Raw genomic sequence first — 26089 nt, forward strand, 5'->3', positions numbered from 1 at the left:
AAGTAAAGCTGCGGGCCGGTAGCGGCGGCGCAGCGCAGCACGCTGCGGGGCGCGCGGGCTTCTCGTTCGTCCGCGGCGCGCACCTCGTGTCCAGGGCCCAGCCGGCCGGCGCGGCGAGCATGGCGGGCGCGGGCGCGAAGCGGCGCGCGGTGGCGGGCCCGGCGGTCGAGGAGGAGGAGCGGCAGGCGCGGGAGAGGATGCTGGCGGCGCGGCGCTCGGACGGCGGCGACCAGGCGGAGGAGGGCGTGACCCTACAGCGCAACATCACGCTGCTCAACGGCGTGGCCATAATCGTGGGCACAATCATCGGTTCGGGCATCTTCGTGACGCCCACGGGCGTGCTCAAGGAGGCGGGCTCGCCGGGGCTGGCGCTGGTGGTGTGGGCCGTGTGCGGCATCTTCTCCATCGTGGGCGCGCTCTGCTACGCCGAGCTGGGCACCACCATCTCCAAGTCTGGCGGAGACTACGCCTACATGCTGGAGGTGTACGGCTCCTTGCCCGCCTTCCTGAAGCTCTGGATCGAGCTGCTCATCATCCGGCCGTCCTCGCAGTACATCGTGGCGCTCGTCTTCGCCACCTACTTGCTCAAGCCGCTCTTCCCCACCTGCCTCGTGCCGGAGGAGGCCGCCAAGCTCGTGGCCTGCCTCTGCGTGCGTGAGTACGGGACCCCGGCGGGCGGGCACGAGCCGGGCCCCTGCGTCCCGGGGCCCCTGGATCGCTTCCTACAACGCTGCATCTCTGCTCCCCAGTCCCGCCTCCTGGTATCCCTAACCTGGACCACCCCCCATCCCCGAAGTCGCTGGTCCGTGAACCCGCGTGCGTTTCATTCATTGGTTTACACTCTGGGGCGGCCCGGGAAGACCTCTGACAGCGAGGCCTGCGCGCTGACCCCCCAGCGGGCATTCGGTCTCCCCACCTAATCCGTTAGGACTTGAGCAGTTCAAGCAGCGCCAGCCTTCCCGGGCCCCGCAGAGCAGTGCGCCCTGCCTCTTTCAGGGCACCACGTGGAGTGAGTGAACCACTGGTTTCCTTTTCAGCGTCAGTTGCTGACTGGTTGTCGAGAGGGAAATTGCAGTTAAAAGAAATCATTCATTTTTGTTCTCCAAACCAGCCTGTCAGGAATCAGTGCACAGGCTGACTCATAGAAAAGCGTAGTAATGAACTTGAGTTCTCATTAGGCTGAGCAGCAGCGTTGAGTTCCTCTGAAGGTTGCCTGACACTAAATCTGTGTGTTGGGGTTGGGTGGGCTTAGAGGGTCCCAAGTTTGCCAAGAAACAGCCACTGGGCATTTTATTTATTTATTTTAAGAGAGAGAATTTTTTTTTTTTAATTTTAATATTTATTTTTTAGTTATTGGTAGATACAACATCTTTGTTTGTATGTGGTGCTGAGGATCGAACCCGGGCCGCACGCATGCCAGGAGAGCGCGCTACTGCTTGAGCCATACCCCCAGCCCGAGAGAATTTTTTAATATTTACTTTTTTAGTTTTCGGCGGACACAACATCTTTTTATTTGTATGTGGTGCTGAGGATCGAACCCAGGCACGCATGCCAGGCGAGAGCGCTACTGCTTGAGCCACATCCCCACCCCGGGGCATTTTTATCATGTTGGTGGGCACTATACTAGTGGGCCAGAGAGGACTGCTGCTTTTCAAGACAGTATTCTTGTGGGATTTTCAGGATGAAAAAAATCTTGTGTAGTAAATGCCGTATACACACACACACACACACACATATATGCAACTTGTAGATTTTGGCTTTGGGCCACTCATGCTCATCCCATGGCCAGCCTTGAGCAGCCTGCATTTGCAGTTGACGCACTGCCCTGAACACTCAAGCACTTGGGCTTTCCTGAACCTCGATGGTGCATACATGGCTGGCAGGGTGATGCTGAGAGTTCTGGGTTGTATCCGTGAAGTTTTGGGGTCTGTGTGCGTCCTGGAAGTAGCCCTTGAAGGGCAGTGCTATGGGAGCTCTGGGCTGAGAGACAGTTGGAGACCATTTCCTCTCTAGTCACATACTCCACAAACTCAAGATGCAGAAGGCAAAAACCCAGTGGGCTGTGCGGGCTTCTAGGCTCTGAAGCCTTCCTGAGGTAAGAGAGGACCAGGCAGCGGTGCAGGGTTGTCTCCAGAATGTGGGGCTCAGCACCCAGAGCCTGGTGGGAAGGCCACAGTAGGGTGCACTGGATGGGAGCTGAGGGAGCTTGTGACTTCTGGGTGGGCCAGGAGACACTGGGGTGACTCACTGGACTGTGTGCTGTGCGCGCACAGAGCAAGCCTCTAGCATAGAATACTTTGTTTGCCTGTTTTGTCTGTAGGAGGATTTTAATTGCCCGGTTATGTCATTTCTAGGTAGTGTGTCTTGGTTAGGCCTGGTTGGTGATGTTGTTAAAGGGCCTCCTCTCTTGTCTGGGAAGATGGACCCTGGGAGCCAGGTCGAAGTTTTGACGGTGCTGGCAAGTTGTGGGAAAGGCTGCTTTGGCCTAGTGGGCAGTAGGGTGGAGGTTTGCTAAAGTCTTCTTTCTAATAAAAGGTGAATATATGAATAGGTGACCATGTAAAAATTTGACCATACCAATGTGCAGCGAGTCAAACTGCTTGCTGGTCCAAATTCCTTCTCCAGCCGCCCACCACACCATGGCTAACAGTGCATATTTCTGGAGCTTTCGCTGCCATAAACATAGTCACTTACTCTTTCAATCTCAGTTGGATCATTGTGCACAACTCAGTTTGGAGTGACAGTGCAGGGTTTCCAGGTCAGTAGGCAGGGGTCAGCACCTGCTTTTCAGCTGCAGAGCAACCATAGGACTGCACCAAGTGTGCTCAGCATTTAGGGTTTCCTGGCTCCGAGCAGATGGCATGGATAGCCACAGTGCCTTCCCAGGAAGCTGCCACGCCAGGTGTTCCTGGAGGTCTTTTGTGATACAGGGCTTTGAAATAGATCCTAAATAGCTTTCACAGGTCCCTGTGGCCCCAGTAGGTGAAGCCTTAGGGTGAGCTGGTGGAAATGCCTTTGTCCTGCACCCTCTGGGGTGCAGAGGGGGCTGATGTCAGTTAGCAACGCCTCCACTCGTAGGCCCAGTCTCATGTGCCATCAGCCGTCGACACTTGACTTGCATGCCGACACTTGACTTGCATGCCGGGTATGTGTGAGTTGCTCTGGTGTTTGATGGAAGGAGGATTTTTAGTGACAAAGGGAGGGGTCTGCAGGACAGCCTTGTCTAGCACCTGCCTGACACCCCTGTGGAAGTGCGTCCTGGAGCTCCGTAAAGCAGGGTTGCAGGTTCCCCCTAGGAAGAGCAAGGGCACTCTGCCCCTCCTTCCTGGGGTCTCTCCACTGTGGTCACTTACCTTGGCATCTGGGTCTTCACCTGTGCTTGCACCTCACTCTGCCTTGGCAAGGCTTCTGCTGACAACACAGGAGGCGCAGATGCTGGGGAGAAGCTTTCATTTTTGCTCTTTGATCTCTAGCTCTCCATCCTGTCCCTCAAAAGTGTCTTTCCACTTGTTAAAAGGAACAGTGTGGCCCGCATGCGCTGAGGGGTCCTGCAGATGGTGAAGTGTAGAAGCTCCTCTTGTGGCCTGGCCTGGGCCCCAGGTCATAGAACATTGAATCTGTCCGTCCTGAAGGGGGAGAGACGTCCCCTCTGCTGCTGTCTTGGTGGCATGTGGAATTGGAACAAGGGTTGGTTCTGTGGGTTCCTTACTGTGCAGTGACGACAGGCAGCGCCACTTGGAACTCAGGGGATGTTGGATTTTATCTTATCGGCTACAGTCACAGAGACAAGCTGAGATTCTCACTGGGCGGGGATTAGATCCGGCAGTTATCAGGCCTCCCAGTGGGGAATCAGCTGTAGTTCCAGGCAGGCTCTGGGCCAGGGCAGCTGCCGCCTTCCCCCCAGGGAGGTCTTGAGGAGGCATCCAAAGGGGCTCACTGTTCCCTCTGCCACCACGGTCACCTACCAAGCCAGTGGGTGTGGGGGACCTGGTCTGGGACTGGCTCTCTAATGCTGAAGACAGTCTCCCACTCTTTCCTGGTTGGTGGGGATGGGACACTACCTGCTATGACAGCCACCCCCACTTATGCATTGCCAACCAACAGCCCCATGAATCTCTGGTCTCAGGCAGCTGAAAGGGGCAGGCTCACCTGGGATCCCAGAGCCAGGAGCCCAGAGTCTACCTAACTGCCACCCCTCACCTCATGAGCATGGGACAGGCTGGTGGCCACTCTTAACCGGTGGGTGTCTAGGACTTGTGACCTGCAACATTCTCCACCAGGTGTCAGGTCAGGAGCAACATGGGTCAGTTTTGAGAACTTTCCCTCAAGCCTCCTGTCTGTGAGGGTTTCATGGCCCATCCTGCCATCAGTGAGGATGTGGGCCATTAGGTTCTTAGTGTCTCCTGTTCTCTCCTGACCTGAAGTAGCCGCTGGGCTCACTCATGCCTTTTAGCAAAGAGGAAGGAGGAGAGGAGAGGACTGGTGCCTCTTCTCCTGGAGCTCTGGGCTCCGTGCTCAGTACAAGTGCTAGATGATCTGGCATTGGGCGATCTGGCTAGAGAAACGCCAGACCTGGCTGCTCAGCCCCTCCTAGAAAGTCCGGGTACATAAGATGGGTATTTGGAGGCTGTGGAACTAGCCACGGCCAGCTGACTTGATGCCACCAAGGCACGCGGGTGAGGACCAGAAAGGATGGAAGGAGTCAGTCTTAGAGTTGCCTGCTGGCCTCCTCCACTCTGAGGGTGTCTACCCCTGTAGACCTGGCTTCTCAATAAAGGCCTGTCCCTTGAGGCCCGCGGAACCCTCGCCAGCCATCGTAGCTGGGACCCCGCCTGAGCCAGGCAGAGGCTCTGGTGTTCCCGAGGTGCCAGTGGGCGCCAGCATCACAGCCAACAGCTCTGTAATTAGCACTGAAATCCGGCTTTCCCAGCAGACATGAAAGTGTGGCTGCCGCCTGAGCGGGTCACGCCTCATCACGGGACCTGGGGCCAAGGCCTGCTGGGGTGGCTCACAGAGCGCGTGACCCCACGGCAGGCGAGAGATGTGGCGAGCCTTCCTGACCCTTTCTTTCTGGTTCACAGACCCCTTGGGTAGTTCTGTAGAAGGTGCAGGCTCTCTGCCCAGTAAGGCCTTCCAGGCACCTTCTCGCCAGCCTGTGAGCACAGGGCTCCTCGGCCCACAGTGTTGCCCGCACAGAGCTCTCCGCCCTCCGCCCTCGCCACCCTGGTCTCTGCTCTCTGAAATCGCCCCACTTAAACCTGGAGAAGCTGAGGCCAGGGTAGGCTGGGTGCCCAGAGCTGTGGCCCCTGCCTCCACACTGACCATCCGCTGTCCTCAGGCCTGTGAGATGCCCCCTTCCCCAGCCCCTTTCCATGAGGCCTGCCCCAGGCAGGGCGTTGCCCGGTGTGGGACCCACCCCCCTCTGGGCTGGGACTTGGGCTATGTGAAGAATTAGCTCCTGGGGCAGGATGTGAGCAACCCTATCCGCCCTGAGTCACCCTGACCTTGGGCTGGCTGACCTCTGTCACTGCTAAGACCATCTGGTGTGAGCTGCCCAAGTGTGGCCCTTGGGCTTTATCACCAGCCGCCCAAGGCCAGTGTGGATCCGCCCTTGCTCATGTATCCTTGCTCATACGCTCCTGGATGCACCACCGGGCCAGGCTGCAGAGCTGGAAGGCTCCTGGACTTGCTCACTGGGTTCCCTCTTAGGAGCCTGTCAGCCTGAGTTGGCTGGGGGGACCCACGGCCACCAAGAAAGCCTGAGCAGGGCGTATCCTGCACAGCTCTGTGCTTCTCTGACACAGCCAGGGTGACCCCTATCCAGTGGCCTGGGCATAGGATTTAGGAGACTTGAGTGTAATCATTCCTGAGGAGAAACTACTGTGTGACTTTTGGCAAATGGATAGCCTCTCTGAGTTCCATTACTTCAACCTTCAAGTGAGGGTGTTAAATGGGGTACTGCAGATGTCTTCCACGCAACCCTGCAGCTGGAGCAGGTCTGCCCTCCTTTTCCTTCGTGGTTAGCTTAACTGCTGGAGGAGCACGGTTGGGAGGGCAGGTGGGCTGTGGGCCAGGCGCTTGGCTGGTGGTGCTGAGCCCCTGTCTCAGCCAGTGGTGCTGAGCCCTCTGAAGGGGCACTGCGGTGACCAGTCAGATCTTAACAGGGCCTCACAAATGAGGCTCAAGTGTTGCTTCACCATAAAGAGAGCAGGGAGTCTTCCTGTTATGGGTAGAGGCCAGGCTGAGACCTGTCAGGTAACAGGCCATAGCTACCCGGCCAGTCAGAACCAGGGACCCTCAGGAACCCTTGTCCCCCAGGACGCTTGCTTCTGAAGAACATGGTGAAAGAAGTCTCCTTTCAAGGGTCCCCTCCTTGTCTCGGGACACGTAGGATGCCTGCAGATGTTTAAGAGTTTATTTTTATTTTTTAATAAATTGGTTTATTCTAATTAGGTACTTACAGCAGCAGAATGCGCTTGATTCATTGCACACAATTGCAGCACGACTCTTCTTTTCTGTGGTTGTACCATATGTGCAGTCACACACGTACCTAGGGTAATGATGTCCATCGCATTCCACCATCTTTCCTGCCCCCATGCCCCCTCTCCTCCCCTCTTCCCAGTCAGTTCTTCCGTCCCCACCCAGCTCCCCAATATGGCTCAGCATCCACTTTTCAGAGAGAACTTTTGGCCTTTGGTTTTTGGGGATTGGCTTACTTCACTTAGCATGATATTCCCCAGCTCCATCCATTTACTTGCAAATGCCATGATTTCATTCTTTTTTTATGCTGAGTAATAATCCATTGTGCATATGTACCATAGTTTCTTTATCCAAGGGCATCTAGGTTGGTTCCCCAGTTTAGCTATTGTGAATTGAGCTGCTATAGACATTGATGTGGCTGCGTTACTGTAGTAAGTCTGCTTCTTTCTGGCCTGATTTAAAAAGAAAGTCCCTACCCCATTCTGGACAGCCGCTAACATCCCACTCCCATGCTGGTGGGACTGCGAGGTAGTGCAGGACACAGCTGGTCAGAAATGGGAAGGGCCAGGTGCGTGGGGTGGTGAGGAGCCTGCTTGGCACGCAGAAGGCCGGCTCCAAGGCAGGGAGCAACACAAAGCCCTGTGTTCACGAGCTAGTCACAGGGAGCTTGACAGTGTGCCCCAGTCCTTGTTCCACAGAAGGTTGGGTGGCCAGTGCAGGAGGTGGGCAGCCCAGGCGGGATCCCGGGAGCCTGTTGGCTGGCAGCAGGGAGGCTTCCTGGGGTCCCCTCTGAGTGGCTCCCTGCTGGAACGGCTTTCCACCACCCTGAGGTTCTGTCTTTCCCAGTGGCCAGCGGTGGGAAAACAGCAGGAACAGAGCTGGTTCGTCCACGTGGGATAGGACGGGTGTCATGGGGCCACAGGCGTATTCTCTGGAGTCCAGGAGAAACCACAGGCAGGCCCTCCAAGTGTGCAGGTGGGCTCCTGCCAGGTAGAGCCCCTGCCCTGGCCAGGCCCAGCCTGGTCGAAGCTGTTCTCTCCGCCGCCCTCGGGACTCTGGTCCCGTGAGCCGGGTGGTAACTGGTCATGAGGTGCCAGGCAGGAAGTGAGTCCCTGCTGGGGCCCTGGGGAATGTGTCAGGGGTGAGGACGCTCAGCCTAGGGGGTCCCTGTGTATGCCAGACAGATCTGGGCCCATGCCCAGCGTCCTGTTTGGCAGGGGCTGGGCTGGGCTGGGCTGGCAGGGAGCCCCTGCGCAGCCTGGGCCCAGGTCTTGGCCAGCTCTGGTTGCAGTGGTCAGCTGGTTCTGTTCTTGGCCTGGTGCCCTTGGACCAGGCTGGCCCTGCTTCCTGGAACCAGTGAATCCTGCTAGCTACTTCGCCTGTGCTGTCTCAGGGGCCTCCGGAGGCGTGGTGCTGTGGGCGGAGTCCTGGGCAGAGCAGTCTCATTCTTCTGGCAAGTTCAGAACACAGACCACCTGCCTGAGGCTGCACCTTCCCCACAGCCCCGAGTACGGACCCTTTTGATGGGTGGAGCCTTTAACTCCTGGGCCCTGGAAGACGTCACAGCCGCTGTCTTTCTTTGTGGTGTCTGGAAGGGACAGAAGTCTGCGTCCCAGATGTCCCAGCGGGGCCTGCCGGGTGCAGTCAGACACCCCAGAAGTGTTCCTGCCTGCGTGGGGCAGTGTGTCCTGCTCTTTAAGAACACCCTGACGCCCTGCCCAGGTGGGCCTGGAGATAGGGGCTGTTTGGAGGGTGCAGCTGGGACCTGGAGCCGGGGAGAGAGGAGGTGGGCAGGAGCTCATCGGAGGGTGACTGCAGGGGCCTGGCCAGGCAGGGATCCCTCCAGCCTGCTGCTGCCTAGAGACCCTCTGTCACTTTTGAACCCAGGAGTCCCTGCAGCCATCTCATCACCTGGGGGTTGGGAGAGGAGGACGGGCCAGAAGGGCTTGGCCTTGGGGTGAGCCTGGCTGGGTCGCCCGTGGTGGAGGGCACTGCCTTATCTCCCTGGCCCCAGCTGTTGCTGTGAGCCCACGCAGCTGCGCTTATCGGGGGCCACACAGGGTACCCCGAGGGCGCCAGCCTCCTGCCCGTGCCCCCCCTCTTTGATGTGGCACAGCTGCTTTCTGTGTCACCTGCTGTAAGGTGGTGAGCTCATACGAACTGGCATCAGAGCAGCTGACCTTGGGGGAGCTGAGGGTGGGCAGCTGAGGTTCAAGGCAGCCTCGGGGTAGTGTCCTGTGACTGTAGGACTTGGGAAGGTCCAGAAGATGCCATTTATTGACTTAAGGTTGCCTTGCGTCTTGGATCTTGAGAAAGGACACGGGGAGCACAGCCTCACCTGCATCATGAAGTGATCTGCCCCGGGCACCCTGGCTGCCAGTGACCGGTTTTTTTTAATGTCAGGAGAGGGGTCTGCATCACTGGGAGGAGGGGCTCTGCCCAGAGTGGTCGTGGTCTGACACCTGCTGGCTCTGTCCACTTGGCCCTGGCTCAGAACAGCTGGAACCAGGGGACAGCTGGCTTGGATCTCCAGGGCAGGGTTTTGGGGTGGCCACAAGGGCCTCTCAGGGATTGCTGTGTTGGTGTGGGGTCCAGCGTGGCCTCTGCAGGTTGCCCTCTTTCCTGGGCTCCGAGGGTGGGGCAGGTCCCCGGCTGCGACTTGGCACAATCAGCCACTGCTGGGCTCCTGGCCTCTGCAGGTGGCTGTGGAGACTGCAGCCTGCTCTCCTTGGGAGATGAGACCTGGGGCTGGTTGCCACTCTCCTGCCCACCCGGATGGGTAAGTGATGCAATCCGCTGGCCTCTTGCCTCATCCGGAAGGCGGGGAGCCGGGAGGAGGGGCTGAGTCACCACGTGGTGACACACTCACCTATCAGGAAATGTGAGACTCCTGCAGACGCAGGACCCGCCCCCCCCCCTAGCAGAGAGGTGCCAGGCTAGAAGCGTTGCTGTGTTGCTGGGAGCCCTGGGAAAAGGCCTGCCCCGCTCACCCCCTCCCCCAATGTGTACCCTCTTCGCTGTGTCAGGGAGGGGGCTCAGGGACAAACGTGTCCTTGTAGTAGCCAGCACGCGTCAACCATGCCTTCTCAAGGCAGAGTGACCTGTCGGGCGTTGCAACAGCCCCAGTGCGGGGAAGTCGAGGAGCCAGCTACTGAGGTGCTTCCGAGGGAGACGGGGGCCAGGAGGCCCCAGAGCCCGCCGGCCAGGGGGCTTGTGCTCTCCTTCCTCATGGAGTTGTTGGTTTGAAGCCTGTTTCTCAAACTTTGCAAATGCCTTTAGCAGAGACGCCCCCAGTTGTCTGTCAGGCCCGTCTTAGGCTGGCCTTCTGGCAGCTCTGCTGCGTGGGGGACCAGGAAAGGCCAGCTCAGCGCCTCTCAGACCTTCCTGCAGCCTGTGGAGTCCAGCAAGCCTTCCAAGGCCTTGTACTGCCCACCTTACAGCAGTCCCCAGGAAGGGCCTGCCTGGGTTCCCTGGTAGACACTGGGCTGGCTCCACGTGGCCGGGAGAGCTGGCGTCTCCGGCGTGGGGACCCTGGGGAGCGCAGGAGGTCCACAGCCAGGGAGGAGGGAGGAGCCGTGGCCCTTTAGCTGACCTCATTTCAGCAGCTACGCATAGGACGGCTGTGCCACGGCTCTCACGGGTGGCTCCTGCACACTGAGATGCCCACCACCCACCCTGGCTCAGGGCTGCATGTCCAGTGGGGCTGGCAGGACCAGGTGCAGGCTTGAGCCCGTGACTCCTGCAGATGCTGTATGCCCGCCTGGCCCTCCAGGGCACTGGGTTTCAGGCTTTCCAGGTGCAGTTGCGCACGTCTGCAGGAGGTTCCGTGTGGATTTCTGTCTTGGTGTCTGCTAGCCGGGGAGCAGTGGAACTGGAGCGTGCGTCTGTCCCCTGAGCCCACCTGAGTGCCCCGTGTGGGGAGGCCTCCTTCCTCAGGCTCCTGCTCCTCTCCTGCCACCCATGGTGGCTGTGTCCACTTTGTCCTGTTTCCCTCTTGGCCTGTCAGGTGGCCCCCTGTTTCATGGGACCCCAAGGAGCTCACTTGGGGACAGAGGTGATGCACCCCTCTTCCAGGGGCAGAGTTTCTTTGAGTCTGAAGCTGGCACTTCCCCGCAGGGGTGGGCTGGGTAGGACGCTGGTGGAGGGCGCTTCTGCCCCTCAGGGCAGGTCAGCTCAGTAAAAGGAAGTCCTTTGCCCCAGCCTAGGGCACCTGGGATCCAGCTCTTTTGAGAGTTTGGTGTTTCCAACCTTTGACCTTCAACCAGGAAGTTGATCCAAACAAGTCCCAGAAAACCTGAAACTGGGGGGAGGGGGCTGGTGGGGACACTACTGTTTCTGTTGGATCTGCCCCAAGCCGGAGGCACCCTGACCTTTCCTGCCCTGTCTCCGCAGTGCTGCTCACGGCCGTGAACTGCTACAGCGTGAAAGCTGCCACCCGCGTGCAGGACGCCTTCGCGGCAGCCAAGCTCCTGGCCCTGGCCCTGATCATCCTGCTCGGCTTCATCCAGATCGGGAAGGGTGAGTGGCGCTGGCCTGAGGCGGTGCAGGCACCTGCTGCGTGGCCCCAGCCAGGTGGGCCCTGCCCTGGCACCATGCTCCCACATGGGGCGAGTCCTCTGGGAAGGTTGATGCCCTTCCAGGTGGGCAGGGAGCCCCTCCAGGTCCCCAGGAAGTCTGTGCGCAGACTGGCACCCGGCGCCCTGGGAGCAGGGCGGGAGTTCAGTTCTCTGCTGTGGGTGCTCACCATCAGGGCACCTTCAGGCCACGTCTAGGGAGGGCCAGGACACTGTGTCCTGTGTGTGGCCTGCTGCCCTGTGACTGAGCTGGGTTCCTCGTCACACCGCAGGCTGTCATTGGCAGCCCTGGAAAGGGCCTCCAGGGAGCTCTTGTGGGTGTTCCCTGGCAGATGCAGCAGCCTTGTCCCTGGGCCCGCACACCTTGATCCCAGCTGCTCAGGAGGATCTTGAGTTCCCAGCCAGCCTCAGCAACTCAGTGAGGTCCTGTCTCTGAATAGAATCCAAAACAGGGCTGGGATGTGGCACAGTGGTCAGGGCCCATGAGTTCAGTCCTCAGTACTCCCCCTTCCCTCCCCCACCAAAAACCCCTGGAGGATTATTGAGAGCCCCTTGAGAGGGAGTGTCACCCAGGGGGATAGCACGAACCTTAGTGGGGACCCAGCTGGGGGCATATTCTGAGTGGTGTGCAGACCGGGCCTGCAGGTGATGAACACAGTCCTCCTCTGTTTAATGGAAATAAAAGATCAGGTGTACAGACAGAGGCCTCTAACATTTGGGGCCAAGTCAGCAGCGCTGGGAGCGTCTGTGTTAAGGTGCAGACCCAGGTTTGGTGGTGACCTTATGGCTCTAGGCAAGTCACTGGGTGTCAGAGTCTTTCCCTGGCCACCTTCTCGGCGGCCTGGGAGGAGTGAATGGGAGTCCTGTGCAGGTGTGCTCTGGAGGTGTTGATGGACAGGCCACCTTGCTGGGCCTCTTCCTGGGTGCTCTGACACACAGACGCGCCTGCCACCTCCTGCACCTTTGCTGCGGGCCGGCCCCCTTCCTTTCCAGGCTGTGGAATGTTCCGTAGCTAAGAACCTGCACGGGGTCTTATCAAGCAGTCCTCCTTCGGTTGGTCACAGGCCCTAGACACACACTGAGTGCTGAGGTTGGCCTCGGGCTCTTGGAGGCAGAGGGGTCCCGCTGGCCTTTTCCTGTCGCTGTTCCTGGCTCGGGGGGAAGGTCACGACCCCAGGAGTGCCTGGCCACCCCTCCTCCCCACTGGCCTCACAGGACTTCTGCAACTCATGTGCCAGCCCACGAGGACATGGCCCTGCCCCCCTGGGCTGGTGTTCCCATGACCTGTGAGCAGGAAAGCTCTGGACGGCCAGGTGGGGCGCCCAGAAACACCCTTTGGAATGTCCGTTCTCCCCAGGCGACTGGCTGCACGGCAGAATCGTCCTGACCAGTGCTGTTCTGTGGGTGTTAGGACCAGGGGTGCCCCTGGGCGGGGGCCGGGGCCGGGTGCTGCCTGGCCGCAGTTCCACGTAGCCTCTGGGTCTAGTCCACTGCTTTCGGGACGCACGCGACTCAGATGGGCGTTTCGGATGCAGGCAGTCAGCATGGGGTCCGCGCATGGGGCAGGTTAGCCCAGGGCACCAGGTCAGGGAGGGGTTGGCCGACGAGTGTGTGGGGCATGGGCGCCACTTGCCTTCGGCCATCTTGTCAGATGGCCCTCACTCGTGACACAGCCCGATGGCCTTGGCCCAGGGTCAGGCTGTTCCCAGACACGAGTGGGCGGCTGGAACGTGGCTTTTGAGGCCAGAGTGGGAGTGGGAAGGAGGGCCTCTCCCCGCACTGCTGCTGGGGAGGCACAAGGCGGCCATTGTGGCTGCACCGGCCGCGACACCCGGGGCGGGACCTGCTTATCTTTCTTCAGCAGTTGGGCTGGGTGGACGGTGTGGGAGAGGCCTTCCTGGAGCCTTTGTCCTCCTCCACGCGCCTCCCGGGAGCAGTCTTGGTCAGACCCCCTCGCTGCCAGGTGTCCTGGAGGTTGAGTGCTGCCCACCCAGGGCCCAGACTCCCACCCGGGTCACCTGCCAAGGGCTGGAACAAGGGTCTATGTGGCACTCCTGGTCTGTGAAGCGAGTGTTCTCACAGAGCTCTTAGGCTGGCAAGGTCCCCCAGGCTCAGAGAAGTGCAGTGGCAGTCCTGTGGCTCCCGAGCAGCCGCTGTGGCATGCAGGGTCACGAGCCCTGAGCCCTGTCCCCGGTCCTTGAGTACCGCCGGGGACGGTGCTGGGGCCTCGAGGCCTTACGGGAGAGTCCAGCTCCAGGTCTGTTCCTGAAGGACCCGAGAGGTTGCCAGCAGCCAGCACCACCCTTCTACCTGACACCGAGGCTCCTGCTGGCTTCCCACCGGGGCCAGGGCACCTGGAGTCCAGCTGGGGTGGCCAGGGTGGGGACCTTACGCCCTGGATGCTGAGAGCAGCTTCTGGCAGGGCTAGTTCCAGCCAGGGGCCACCTGTGCTTATAGAAGGCACCTGCCCACAGTCACTTCACCTGGTGGAGAGAGCGAGCCCCCTGGGGTCTCCACAGATAAGGACACTTCCTGTGGGTCAGGGCCGGTCCCTTTGTCCTCTCTGCCTTTAGTCACTTCTCCCAAGCCCACTTCCAACCGCAGCTGAAGGAGTCTTAGGGCTCTATCGTCTGAGCTGGGGACACCACTCGGTCCTCCTAAGACCTGCGCTCGGGGCCACCCCTGCCAGCAGGGGTGGGATCCTCAAAGTGAATCCTAAATAGTCCAGGGGCTTCACCGAGAAGAAGCCAGCCACTGCTCAGCCTTAGGCTGCCAAAGCAAAACTTAGAGGGACCCCCCCAGGCCAGCCCCCCCTTACAGGGGTCCAGGGAGCCGGTTTGACGTGGGGGCTCAGGTGGACTTGGGTCACTCCAGAACGGGGTTGGCCTGCCCATGGCCTCCGGGCACCCTCTGGATTCATGCCAGACTCAGGGTCAGACCTCCACAGCGGGTGACCCAGGCCCTGGAGACAGGAGTGCCAGGCCATGTGGCATCCTCATGGGGCCTCTGTGGTCGAGGAAGCTACTGCCCAGGGAGGCCGCTCTCCTGCTGGTGCTCCTCGAGAGCTCTGAAGTGCATCCTTGCATCGCAGGAATGACCACTTGTGCCAGCAGGGTGGGATCAGAGGAAGATGGGCTTCCAGTGCCCTGGGCCAGTCAGCACAGGATGGCGGCTGGGGAGCCCGAGCAGGACGAGGGGCGGTCACTGCCATGGCCCTGGCAGGGGCCCTCTACTGCCCTTGGCTGTGGATTGGGAAGGGCCTTCCTACTCAGGGTTGCTGTGCAGAGCTGCTCTCCAGGCGAAGGGGCTGGTTCCTACGTGTGGTGCTGGGAGTCAAAGCCAGGGCCGCGGATGCCAGGCAAGGGGTGTGGCCTTGAGCCACAGTCCCCACTCCTAGACTTCCAGAAGCCAATGCCACTCACTGTGGTAGACACATGCCATCTGGTCCCAGCCGTAATCCCCAGAACCAGGTTTCTGCCGTGTCCACGTTCCCAGACTTAAGGCGAAGGCAGAGTGATATGGGCCTGCACTCAGGCCAGGGGACAGGCAGAGGGAGCCCTGGGGTGGCCGGCGCTGCGCCTTCTCCTGAGCCCGCTGAGCCAGCAGCCACACAGAGCAATGGAGGCCCTGAGTCTGAGGCCCCACCAGTGTCCACCTAGCACCAGCCAAGGGTCAGCCCATCTTCCAGATAGGGAAGTGCCCAGAACTAGGGTGGCATGTCCGAGACACAGTGGGGGCACCTTGGCCTGTTGGTGTGTAGGATCCCCCAGCCTGGGTGGCTGCGAAAGCCGATGTTTATCTTAAGGCAAAAGGGCTGCTTCCATGGACTGCAGATGCCCGTCTGCCTCGTCCTGGAGGTCTCAAGTCCAAAGAAAAAAAAATTGAAACCAGAGTCCTTGGGGAGGGTTAGGTTTAGGGTTCCAGCTCGGGGGCGGGGGGTGGGGGGGCTCTAGGCGTCCCTGAGCCGTGGCTCCTTCGGCCCAGATCTGCCTCCGTCTCTCCGTGCCAGACGTGGTGGGGACACCCGCTCAGACCATCTCTTCAGATAGGGCTCCCCCTGCCCTCAGGTGGCAAGCCTGGCGCTTCAGCGCCTTCCTCTGTCTGACCGCCGTGCTGGAGCCCAGAGGCAGAGTGAGGGACAGGATGGCAGCTGTCCCCAGTGGAAGCGTGGCCTTCCTGCTGCCAGGGATCGAGGTCCCCTCCCTGCAGCAAGTGTTCCTGGGCTGGGCTGGGCTGGGGTTCTGAGGCTCCCCCCGCCTCCGAGCACAGGGGTGAGCTCAGAGCTGGCCATCTCCAGATCACGGGTTTCCCGGGCCTGGGCCCTGGCAAGCTGTAGCCAGGGCTTTCCTCGACACTAAGGGCCAAGCAGATCTCGGGGGACACAGTGGCCATGGGGAAGCTCTGTCCTGAGTCAGGGCCACAGGGCTGGCCACGTCCCGGATGGGAAGAGTCTGACTCTCAGTCCCATTCCCTTATGCACTTGGCCATCAGAGGACCCTCCCTTCCTGGCATCTGTCAGGGGCAGCTCCCTGTCCCCCGGGGTGGGTGGTTCCCATGGCTGCAATGTGTGACAGGGACTTGGACTCTTTCCCTGAAACCTCTCTCCTGGGTCTCTGCACACGCCCACCCTCGCCCCAGTTCTCAGGCCCCACCAGCTCCCAGGGCCACGCGGCCTCTGGTTTGCTGGGCTCGGCTTCCTCCAGCCCCTCAGGAAGGCGCGTTTTATGGGTGGGGATGGGGACTCCCAGGGGAGGGACTTAAGGGGCTGCCTGGCGTGGAGTCGCTGCCCCTGGGTGGCCAGAGCAGGAGAGGAGGCAGTGAGGCCCCGGCAACTCAGCGTGGTGGGAGCTGCTTGGTGCTAGGCCCACTTTCTCCTTTCTGTCCGTTCTCTGACCTGGCAGCGCAGCCCTTTCCATCCATGGGAACTTGACCGCCGGCAGGCTGTGGGAGTCACCCTGCCTGGCCTGGGCAGTGGGGGACAGGCCAGTGTGACCCAGCCTGGGGCTGCGCCATGCGTTTCCAGACATTGAGCAGCCACTCTGACCTGAACCCTTCTGTGTCACCCAGTTGTGGCAACCTGGAAAGTGTCCAGGCATCGCGGGTGGGACTGCCATTCTGGGGTCATCTTCTCAGGAGGGTGCATGTCTCCCATTTCTCCTTGGGGCCAGCACCAGCCTCCCACAGAACCGCTGCCACCCTGCATGGGGGGCCTTGCCGCCTCTGGCTGCCCTGGAGAGGGCAGGAACCAGCCTCCCTGAGCAGAGCTGTGGCTGAGCGGCACAGTTGGGGCAGGTAGAGCCCTGGCTCTGTACGGTCACCCCCAAACCACATCAGGCCGTGCCAGCCCCAGCCCAGGGACAGCCCGGGGTCCAGACCAGCAGACCTAGCACCACCCCGTGGCACCTGTGGGGAGAAGGTAGCCTGTGATTGGTCAAGTGGCCAGCGGAGATGTGGCCTCCCTCCTGGGCCAGTACCCAGTGTAGACGGAGGCTGGCCACACTCCTGGGCTCTGCTGCTTGCTGAGGTCCTTGAACACCTGTTGCACCCCATGCTCCCTTCTGTCCCTGGTCAGGCAGGGCAGCCAGCATCCAGGGCCTCAGTGTCAGTTGGGGGCCCACACCAACAGTCTTGGGCAGCGCTTCACCCCTCGGGGGACTTGACCCTGCCCTCCCACTGTCTCCCACCCGATGGCAGGTGGGAAGCTGGGGCTGAGCAGCTGGGCTCAAGGGTATGTGGTCTGGGGTACTGTCCCATTGCACCTGGACAGCCACACTGTCCCAGGAACAGAGCCACATGGCTGGTTGGGAGGAGCTGGTCCAGCTTCCCGCAGGAGCCAGTGAGATCTGCAGCCAGCGTGCGCTTGGCCGTCTCAGGCCACCAAGTCGAGCCGAGTCCCAGGAAGTCCTGTCCTGTAGTAGGAACTCTGTCCCTGGGGACCATCTTGAGTGATGATTGCACCCTGAGCTGGTGGCCAGAGTGGTGTGCCACATGGGCACTGGAGTCACCAAGGTCTTGGGCTGCAGGTATCTGGCTCTGACTAGGAGACCTCAGCATGTCCCCAGCCCCATGTCTTGTCCTTAGTGGGTAAGAGGCTGCTGTTGTCCAGTCTGGAGGGCAGTGGTGGTGACCCGTTGGTAAAACAGGGATCCGAAGTGTCCTGTGTGCTGGCTTGGTCCAGTGATGCTCACCAGCCGGCAGGCATGTGTCCCTAGTCCCTGGGGCTTACTCAGGCTGGCAGATCCTCACCCCTGGCACGTGGCCCATGCCTTAGTTTCCCCACTTGTAAGACAGATGCCCTCCCTCCCAGCAGAGTGTGTGGGTCCAGGCGCTGGGAACGTGGCTGGGTTCTTAGATGTAAGGTACTCCAGAATATTCCACTGGAGAGCAGGTGGGTTAGGACCTAGAGGGGCTGTGGGCAGCTCAGCTGAGGCACTGTTGAAAGTGCCTGTCCTGAATGCCTGGCCCCTGACCACAGTGTAACCAGGATAGCAGGAGGCTGTTCGGGGGGGGGGGGGGGGCTGGGTGAGGTTTTCTCAGTCCTGGTGGCAGGTGGGTCCTCAGCCTCCCGGCCCAGTTACGGGAGACTCCCAGGCCCAGAGCGCTGTAAGAACATGGACCCAGAAAAGGAGTGCTGTCCACCCTCCAAGGGGCCCCAGCAGTGTCAGCTGCAGGAGGTCCTGTGCTGCCTTTGAAGCACAGGCTTCAGGTGGGTGAATGACAAGTGGACCCTTCGTGGGTCCACCCAGTGTTCTCTCCTGTCAACCTACTGGGGTCCCTTGGCAAATGGGGTGGTCACCATCATTGAGCCAAGTGGTGACCTTGACCAGAATGGGCAGCAGTGGCCAAGTCTGCAGAGCTGCCTGTCCTCTCTTGGAGTGGCCCAGGCTCTGGCCAGGCCATGCCCCTCCATGTCAGGGAGGGGCTCAGCAGGCTGTTCAGGTGGTGGCAGGGAGAGGCCCCGCCCGCCCGTCGGCTTGTTCCCGTGCCCCGCTCTGTGCCCCGCTCCTCCCGGCAGGACCCTGCCTGGCATCCTTTGACCAGTGTTCCTTTGTGGTCTTTGCCAGGTGGCGTGTCTAATCTGAACCCAGAGTTCTCCTTCCAAGGCACCAACCTGGACGTGGGCAACATCGTGCTGGCCTTGTACAGTGGCCTCTTTGCCTACGGAGGATGGTAGGTTCCAGGACGTCTGGCCACTTCAGGGTCTCACAGCACTCAAGTGTGCAGCTGGGGACAGGAAGGACAGACACTGGAAGCCCTCTCAAGGGCACCCCAGGCCGCCCTAAAGGGCGTGAGAGGACCTCTGAGGCCACCATAGCATGTGTCCCTCTCTGTGTCCTCGGAACAGGCACAAGGTAGAGGCTGGAAGCCTCCCCAACTGGGACCTGCCTGCAGCTCTGGGGCCAGCAGGTGGGAAGGTGCTAGAGGGAGGTGAGTGGTGGGCAGGGATGCGGGAGAGCAGGAGCAGGTGGGAGTGACCGCCAGGTGCCCCCAGGCCCAACTGGGCAGACGCAGAGCCATCCACCTGGAACCCAGGCACTGGCCTTCCCTGCTCACCGGGGCTGGCTCTGATGGGCGAGCGAGGGGGCGTGCAGGGGTTATGGGGCTCCCTGCTGGGTTTGTGTCTTTTTCCTAATGGTTGTGGGGTGACATAATGAAACCTGATTTCTAGGAATTACCTGAACTTTGTCACAGAGGAGATGATCAACCCCTACAGGTACGTGGAGGGGTGAGGGACAAGTCACAGGGACAAGCTGGTTCCATCTAAACCCTTTGGTGGGCTCGGCTCGGCCTCTGGGGAGCTGTGCCAGGTGCTCACAATTAGGGTGACGGGGCGGGGCTGGCTTCTGGGCCCCCGTCCACCTGTGTGAACTGGAATAAGCCTTGCCCTGGGAGTGGACCACATGTGCCCCTGGGGCACCTGTCCTGCATTTGATGCCCTCGGCAGCCCCAGGAACATAAAGGGTGGTCCTCTGTCCTCTGGACCACTCCAGCGTGTGTGTGAAGGTCCCCCTGCCCCCGGAGGTGGCTCTCAGCTCTGGCCCCCAGGGTCTCCTGGGTGGGGACTGGTCAGGGCTGTGGGCCTTCAGACAGGACCCCATCCTCAGGGGCAACGAGGCAGGCAGATGGAGCCACTAGCCAGGCGGCCCAGCTCCCCAGGCCCAGGCATCTGGCCCCTCCCTGCCTGAGAAGCCAGCTGAGACGTGGGGACACGCAGGGCTGTGCTCCAGCAACCAGTCCCTCCCTGTTGTAGGAACCTGCCCCTGGCCATCATCATCTCCCTCCCCATCGTCACCCTGGTGTACGTGCTGACGAACCTGGCCTACTTCACCACGCTGACCACTGAGCAGATGCTGACATCCGAGGCTGTGGCCGTGGTAAGACAGCCGCCCGCCTCCCCAGGGTCGAAGAGCCCGAGACCAGGCTGTCCCCGCATGTAAGCCTCTCACCTACCTGGAAGGGCCGTGCGGCTGTCCTCAGTCTCCATGGAAGGTGTCACAGGAGGGCTCCCCACGCTGGCCAGAGGTGTGGAGTCCTCCTCAACCTTGGCTGCGTTGAAACCACAGGGGGCTTTGAAACAGACGCCAGGCGGCCTCCACCATGATCAGCGTGTCTGGGTGCTCCTGGTCAGGTGGACAGACTGCCCCTGGGCTGTGTCCTTGGCCTCTGTGGCTCCTGCCCCTTGCCCTCCCATGCGGGGGAGCAGGGCGTCCTTGCTGTGGCTGAGTCTCACTTGATTTAGATCCCGCGCTTGCAGAGACCCCGTGCCAGGCCCTGTGAGAGTCCCCAAGTGAGGCAGGCAGATCCTCGTCCCCAGGCCCGTCCCCAGGCCGGCACCTGCTCTTGGTCAGGCGACAGGCCAGCTGGGCGTGGCCAGGCAACCCAGGGAGGCCCACCAGAGGGCCTGCCATCAGGAGCAGCCAGAGCGCCACCTTGTGAGCAGGACTGGGACAGCCAGGGAAGGGCCACTGTCCTGAGCTGTCCCCACAGTCCAGAACTGATCTCCGGGATGGCTGTGTGTGCACAAGCCAGGATCAGGCCAGGTGGGTCCTGGGTCGGCCCTGGTGAGGTCCCAGGGCTCACGTCCTTGTGTCCCTGCAGGACTTTGGGAACTACCACCTGGGAGTCATGTCCTGGATCATCCCCGTCTTTGTGGGCCTGTCCTGCTTCGGCTCTGTCAACGGGTCCCTGTTCACGTCCTCCAGGTGAGTGCCCGCCTGGGGTCGAGGGAGTCGCCCCGGCTGCCAGCCCCTCATCTTTACAGCCTGTGCTTTGAAGTCCTGTTTGTGGTGTGTAGAGGTTGGGATGGCAGGGAGACGGGAAGTGTGACCTTTGCCTTCTCCCTCCCTGGAGCTGGTGTGACTGCTGGGTCCTGCAGGCCCCTTCCTGGACTGCAGGAGTAACACCAGGAGGGCTGGAGGGAGGCCACCAGGGCTCCTGCCCCTGCCCCTGGGACCCAACTTGCTGGGTGCGGTCCACCCTTCTGCCGTCTGTAGGCACCTCCATCCGCGGGTGGGGTCGTGGGCCTAACTGCTCACTGCTTTCTGCACAGGCTGTTCTTTGTGGGGTCCAGGGAAGGCCACCTGCCCTCGATCCTGTCCATGATCCACCCACAGCTCCTGACACCCATGCCGTCCCTTGTGTTCACGGTAAGCCTGCCACACAGCCCTACACCCTCCGCCCTGCCACCCGTGTTGTCCAGGTGTACACAGTGGCGCTCTGGGCTCTGGAGCAGCCAGAGCGCCACCTTGTGAGCAGGACTGGGACAGCCAGGAAAGGGCCACTGTCCCTGAGCCGCGGACTGTGACTGGGATGCTGCAGGGGCTGGGAGCTCTAGTCAGCCAGGCCCCGGGCACCGAGAAGGCACTTTAAGTCTGCTCACGTGCTGGTGTAGACAGCCCCACTGCCGTGGCTGTCCAGGCACCTCTGGGGCTTGGGGCATGCACCCAGGACTCGTTAGTGGGTCCACCGTGCACTTTTCTCTCCCCTTCTCTGAACCTGTTTGTTAGTTCTCTGCTTCTGTGTGACAGCCACCCAATCCAGGGCCCAGAGCACAAAGCCTTTACCTTCCCACATTCCTGCCGCGGCAGCGCGGGCTGCCCACCTTGGTCTCTCAGAGCTTGATGTCTGCAATTGGCATGCTGCCCTCCAAGGGCATGGCAGGGGCTGTGGACAGGAGGCCAAAGGTTGTGGGCACACGGGCTTCTCCACAGGGAGCTTGGGGGCACCCTCGCGATGGGACGCTGGCTCCCGCTGCACATATGATCCAGAGAGCAAGACGGCCGTGTGCTTTGTGGCCTAGCCCTGGCCGGGTCTGCTGTCCTTGCTGCCTGGGCCTGTTTGTTAAAGTGAGTCCATAAGTGCCATTCCTCGGGGAGCAGGGTTAGGCTCCACCTCTTAAAGAGAGAAGTATCACAGAAGTTCTGGACATGCTTAAAAGGGCCAGCTTGACCTTGGTTTTGAAACGGCCATCTGTGTAGTGTGGGTGCTCTGTACTTATTATGATCCCCCGTTGGTGGGTGCATAGTTTAGTTCCAGGTTGCTGCTTTGACGCAGGGTGTGCGAGAAGTGTTGGGTCCAGGCATCTGTGCCTGCTCTGTCCTGGAAGCCCATCGCTCTCCTGGCCTCTCTGCACCTCACATGACCCCAATGTGCTGGAGGCTGAGGCTGGTCACATCCTCCCTGTATCGGGCACGGCCCTGCCCAGGGCTCAGCCAGCCCCTTTCTCCTGGCAGTGCGTCATGACCCTGCTGTACGCCTTCTCCAAAGACATCTTCTCCGTCATCAACTTCTTCAGCTTCTTCAACTGGCTCTGCGTGGCCCTGGCCATCATCGGTATGGTCTGGCTCCGCTTCAAGAAGCCTCAGCTGGAGCGGCCCATCAAGGTGAGCGCCTGGCAGTGGGTCCAGCCAGCACCCCAGGCAGAGAGCAGGCAGGGCTGGAGTGTCCCGAGGAGCCTGAGGCAGGAGCAGGACCCGCAGGACCTCCCAGTCTCCACCTCCCCCCAGCACAAGGGCATTGCTACCCTCTGGAGGCTTCTGAGAACTGCAGTCAGCTTCGCGATCGTGAGCGGTGGAGGGGCACACAACTGGGAGTCCTGGGAGCAACAGGTGGCCACTGGCAGCAGCTCCTGTCACTTGGCCAGCTCCCTTTGGTACTAGGTCATTATAACTGGTCCCTGCCACAGGCCTTGCCCTGTCCCCACCCCACCCCAGCTGTCTTTAGAGACGGGAAGAGCCTGGCTCTCTGGAGGGAGCCCTGGTCTCCCCTTGCCCTGGGCCTGGGAGCTCAGGTAGCCAGTGTAGCACCTTTTAACTTGTGGTTAAGGTTCCACCACAGGAAGGCTGTCGGAGGAGTGGCCAGCTAGACACCCCACCCTTCACAGGGACCAGCCCAACAGCTGGGGCAGGTGTCCACAGGAGGGCTTTCTGCAGGCCCCAGCACTAGCCACATTGGCCCTGGAGAGCAGGCACCAGGTCCTGCGGGCACGCTTTCCCAGGGGACTGGGCACTGTCGTGGAGTGGGTTCCCTTGAGCCTGGCCGCCTGTGGGTGCAGGACAGCAGAGCTCTCAGAACAGGCCTGTCGGCACCGCCCACAGACAGACGGGGAGAAGCCTGGCTCTGCTGCCCAGGCCTCTACGGCCCCCGCCTTCTCCGTGCCCCGGCTTCTGCCCCAGCCTGTCTGCAGGCCGCGGGTTTGGGGCAGGAGTGCCTGGTCCATCCACAAAGGGTCCTCTAGGCAGGCAGGACTCCGTGCTTGCTGGTGGGTGGCCAGGCCTTGCCAGAGGCTCCGCGTCTGTGATGTGGGAACCAGCAGGCCCCCCTCCGCCCCCCGGAGCCTGGCTGCTTGTTTTCATTCCTCTGCTGACTTGGGGCGATTCCATGCCTGGTGCCTGTGCCAGAGCCGGGGTGAAGTGCTACGGACGTGGGCTCAGTTGGTGCCCCGGGGCCGACCCTGCGGAAGGTGCAAGTCAGCGTCTGCCCTGTCAGCACAGGCACTGGCCAGGGCTGTGGGTGGGGCGGGCGCGGATCCCGGGGAGGCTCCAGGGTGGCCTGCCGCTGGCCACAGGACATGGGCTGGAGCTCTCCGTGGGCTGGTGGAGGTCACTGCGGGGTGTGGTGGTCGGGAGGAGCCCAGGCCCAGCTGCTGACGCCCTGCTGCGTGCTGTCCCCAGGTGAACCTGGCCATGCCGGTCTTCTTCATCCTGGCCTGCCTGTTCCTCATCGCCGTGTCCTTCTGGAAGACACCTGTGGAATGTGGCATTGGCTTCGCCATCATCCTCAGTGGGCTGCCTGTCTACTTCCTTGGGGTCTGGTGGCAGAACAAGCCCAAGTGGCTCCTCCAGGGCATCTGTGAGTGTCCAGGCTGCTGGCCGAGATGGGCTGGCACCAGCCAGGCCTTTGGCCACTGCAGGGTGTCAGTGGTGAGGACACCCACCGACTCCCAGCTCAAGAGCTGGGCAGCAGCTCATCTCAGAAAGAGGGGTTCCCGAGAACCAGGCTGCTGTTGCCAGAGAAGCGCCCACTGTCACTCACCGGCCTTGAAACACTGCCTGACCTTCCTGGGCAGAGCAGGAGAAGGCGCCAGGCCCGGGTGGTCCACATCAGAGTGGGCCCTGTCCTCACCGTGTGGAAGGCCAGGCTTGAGAGAGTCCGCACAGGCGGGCCTTGCCAGCACCTTAGCGCCGGGTGATGTAAGATTCTAGGGTGGCCCCTGTGCAGGCGAGGAGACCCCACACCAAGGGCTGAGCCACCCATCATTTGAGCAGGACACTCCCTCCAGCCTGGGTCCCTGTGGAATCTCATGCAGGGTCACACCCAGAGCAGACTTAGGACAGAAACCTTGTTCGGAAACCACCAGTCTCCCTCCCCAGGCAGGCTCTGCGTAGAAAGTGCCAGGGCGGCCCTGGAGGTGGCTCTGGGGGGGCGCTGGCCGGGCTTGTGTGAGGCCCTGGGTTCAGTCCCCAGCACCACAAAGAAAAAGGAGACAGTGCCAGGGGCCCCTCGCGGGCAGCCCGGTCTCAGGGCACAGTGGTGACATGGGCAGTGTGGGCCAGGCACACGCACAGTGGCGAGGCCACCAGGTTGCTCTGCCGTCACAGGGCTCTGGGGTGGGCAGCTGCACCTGCTCGCACACTCCCCGCCCGCTGGCCCTGGCAGTCTGGCATGACGGAGAGTTGCAGAATGTGCTGCTGGCCAGGAGGCCCCGGGGGAGGCGCCAGTGCTTACCACACGGTCTGGAGGGCCACACAAAACTTGGAGTTCCTGTCCTGCAGCGTGGCACGGTGTGGGGACAGGTCGGGTGGGAGCTGGGCTTGTGGGTCCTCGCCTCAGCCCGTGGCCTGGCTGCGCTCACTCTGTGTCCTCTCCCCGCAGTCTCCGTGACCGTCCTTTGCCAGAAGCTCATGCAGGTGGTCCCGCAGGAGACCTAGCTGGTGGCAGACGCTGCGGCAGGGAGCACGCGAAGGCCACCCGCAGACAACTCGCCCTCAGAAAAGCAGCTCCCGGTCTTCCTCGTCCCCTCACCGTCCCTGCCCAGGGCGGCACCCACAGCAGCTGTGAATACTCTGGTACGAATGGTGTCCTGGAAGATGGATGTCCCTGGTGGCTCCCGGGCACGGTGCCAGCAGTGAGCTGAGGCAGGCCTGGTGGCTCCCCCGTGGGGCCCACCGCCTTCTCCCTTCCCTATTCATCTGCATTCAACTTAAATTTGGGGTCAGGTCAGTGCCACCAACTGACTGCTGTTTAGAGAGGTCAGGAGGAGGTGGGAGACATCTCGACAGTGCTAGCTACCTTGTGCCTCCAAGGGACCCGGCGCTGGGGCTGCACAGGAGCACTGAGGACCTGCACTGGCGTGGCAGTGCCTGTCTGGCGGGCGCACCTCCGGCTGCTCCGGCTGCTCCAGCCCTCCTCCCTCCAGCGCGGGTGTAGGGCTGAGGGAGAAGAGCCCTGGCTGTGTCTTCGCCTTAAAGTCTCGATGGCTCCTGCGAACCCTGGAGAACGAACGTTCAGCACCAAGAGCCAGCCCTGCCTGTCCCTGGGGTTGACCATGGGGCTGTGTGCATCTAGGGACAGCCAGGAAGGCAGGCAGGGCACGGCTGGGGACCCCAGCCTCTGCCTCCCACTGACCACACAGCAGCCCTTCAACAGCCTTGGGCTGGCTTCCCCCGTGGCCAGGGTGTCGCCTCCCCTCACGTGCCCCATCCCACTCTCAGAAGAGGAGCAAAGCCTTCCTGGGCTCTCCTCTCTCTGCCTCCGGTGGGCTTTGTCTTTGTTGTGCCCTGGGGCACTTGAGGCCTGGCCAGCACATCTGGCCACACTGTTGTTGCTGAGCTGTCAGGAAGTCCCTGCAAGTCACCTGCAGAGAGCGGTTCCTCTCTTCAGGTCAGACTGAAGGTTCTCTGAGGCCTGTGAAGAGCTCAGCAGGCTCCTGTCTTGCACTGGGGGCTCAACCTCAGCTTCAGACCACTGACCCCCCCCAGGAGGAGGGCAGTGCCAGCCACTTGGCAGGGTGCAGCGTGTTCCTGGGGTGCTGCGGTGTGGCTAGGTCGTGGGACCCCCACCTGCGAGGCAGGTCAGAGGGGTCCGTCTGGTTCTGGGGCCTGTGTCCATGGTGCTGACTCTGACTTGCCGCCTAGTGTCCAGGAGCATAGTAGGACCATGGCCCATCTGGGAAGTCTCTGCTGTCCAGCCAGGCATGGCCGACAGTCCCCAGGGCCTAGGATAGCAGACCCTGGCCTGACAGCCTCTGTTTGTCCCCTGTCTTTCCACCCCTCCTAACACTTACTAACGTGGAGGTACGGTTGGCACCGTGTTTATTTATTTCAGGTGGCCGGCTGGAGCCGTGGTGTATTGTCACCGCGTCTGTATCGGCCACCTTGGCCATCCACTGTGGCGTCCACAGAGCTAGTGACTCGTGGCTGGTACATCTTCTATTCTGTGTTAATGGCTAACCTGTTACACTGGGCTGGTGGGGTGGGGAGTTCTATTTGTGGGGTCTTTTTGTTTTTAAAGAAATGCGACAGATTCTAAAATTC

The 26089-nt window shown here is 61.1% G+C and overlaps 1 protein-coding gene across 1 annotated transcript; it reads left to right on the top strand.

Moving 5' to 3' along the window:
- The first annotated feature begins 32 nt into the window (after window positions 1-32).
- On the top strand, window positions 33-26089 carry Slc7a5 (solute carrier family 7 member 5). Its single transcript, XM_015495979.2, has 10 exons — window positions 33-654; window positions 10873-10998; window positions 18119-18224; window positions 18724-18768; window positions 19306-19429; window positions 20154-20257; window positions 20605-20701; window positions 21788-21937; window positions 23228-23405; window positions 24429-26089. Exons 1-10 carry the CDS (start codon window positions 120-122, stop codon window positions 24482-24484), a joined length of 1521 nt encoding a protein of 506 aa, XP_015351465.1. The 5' UTR covers window positions 33-119; the 3' UTR covers window positions 24485-26089.

This window comes from Marmota marmota, unplaced genomic scaffold (assembly GCF_001458135.2).
Source record: "Marmota marmota marmota unplaced genomic scaffold, marMar, whole genome shotgun sequence".
NCBI classification, from domain to species: domain Eukaryota; kingdom Metazoa; phylum Chordata; class Mammalia; order Rodentia; family Sciuridae; genus Marmota; species Marmota marmota.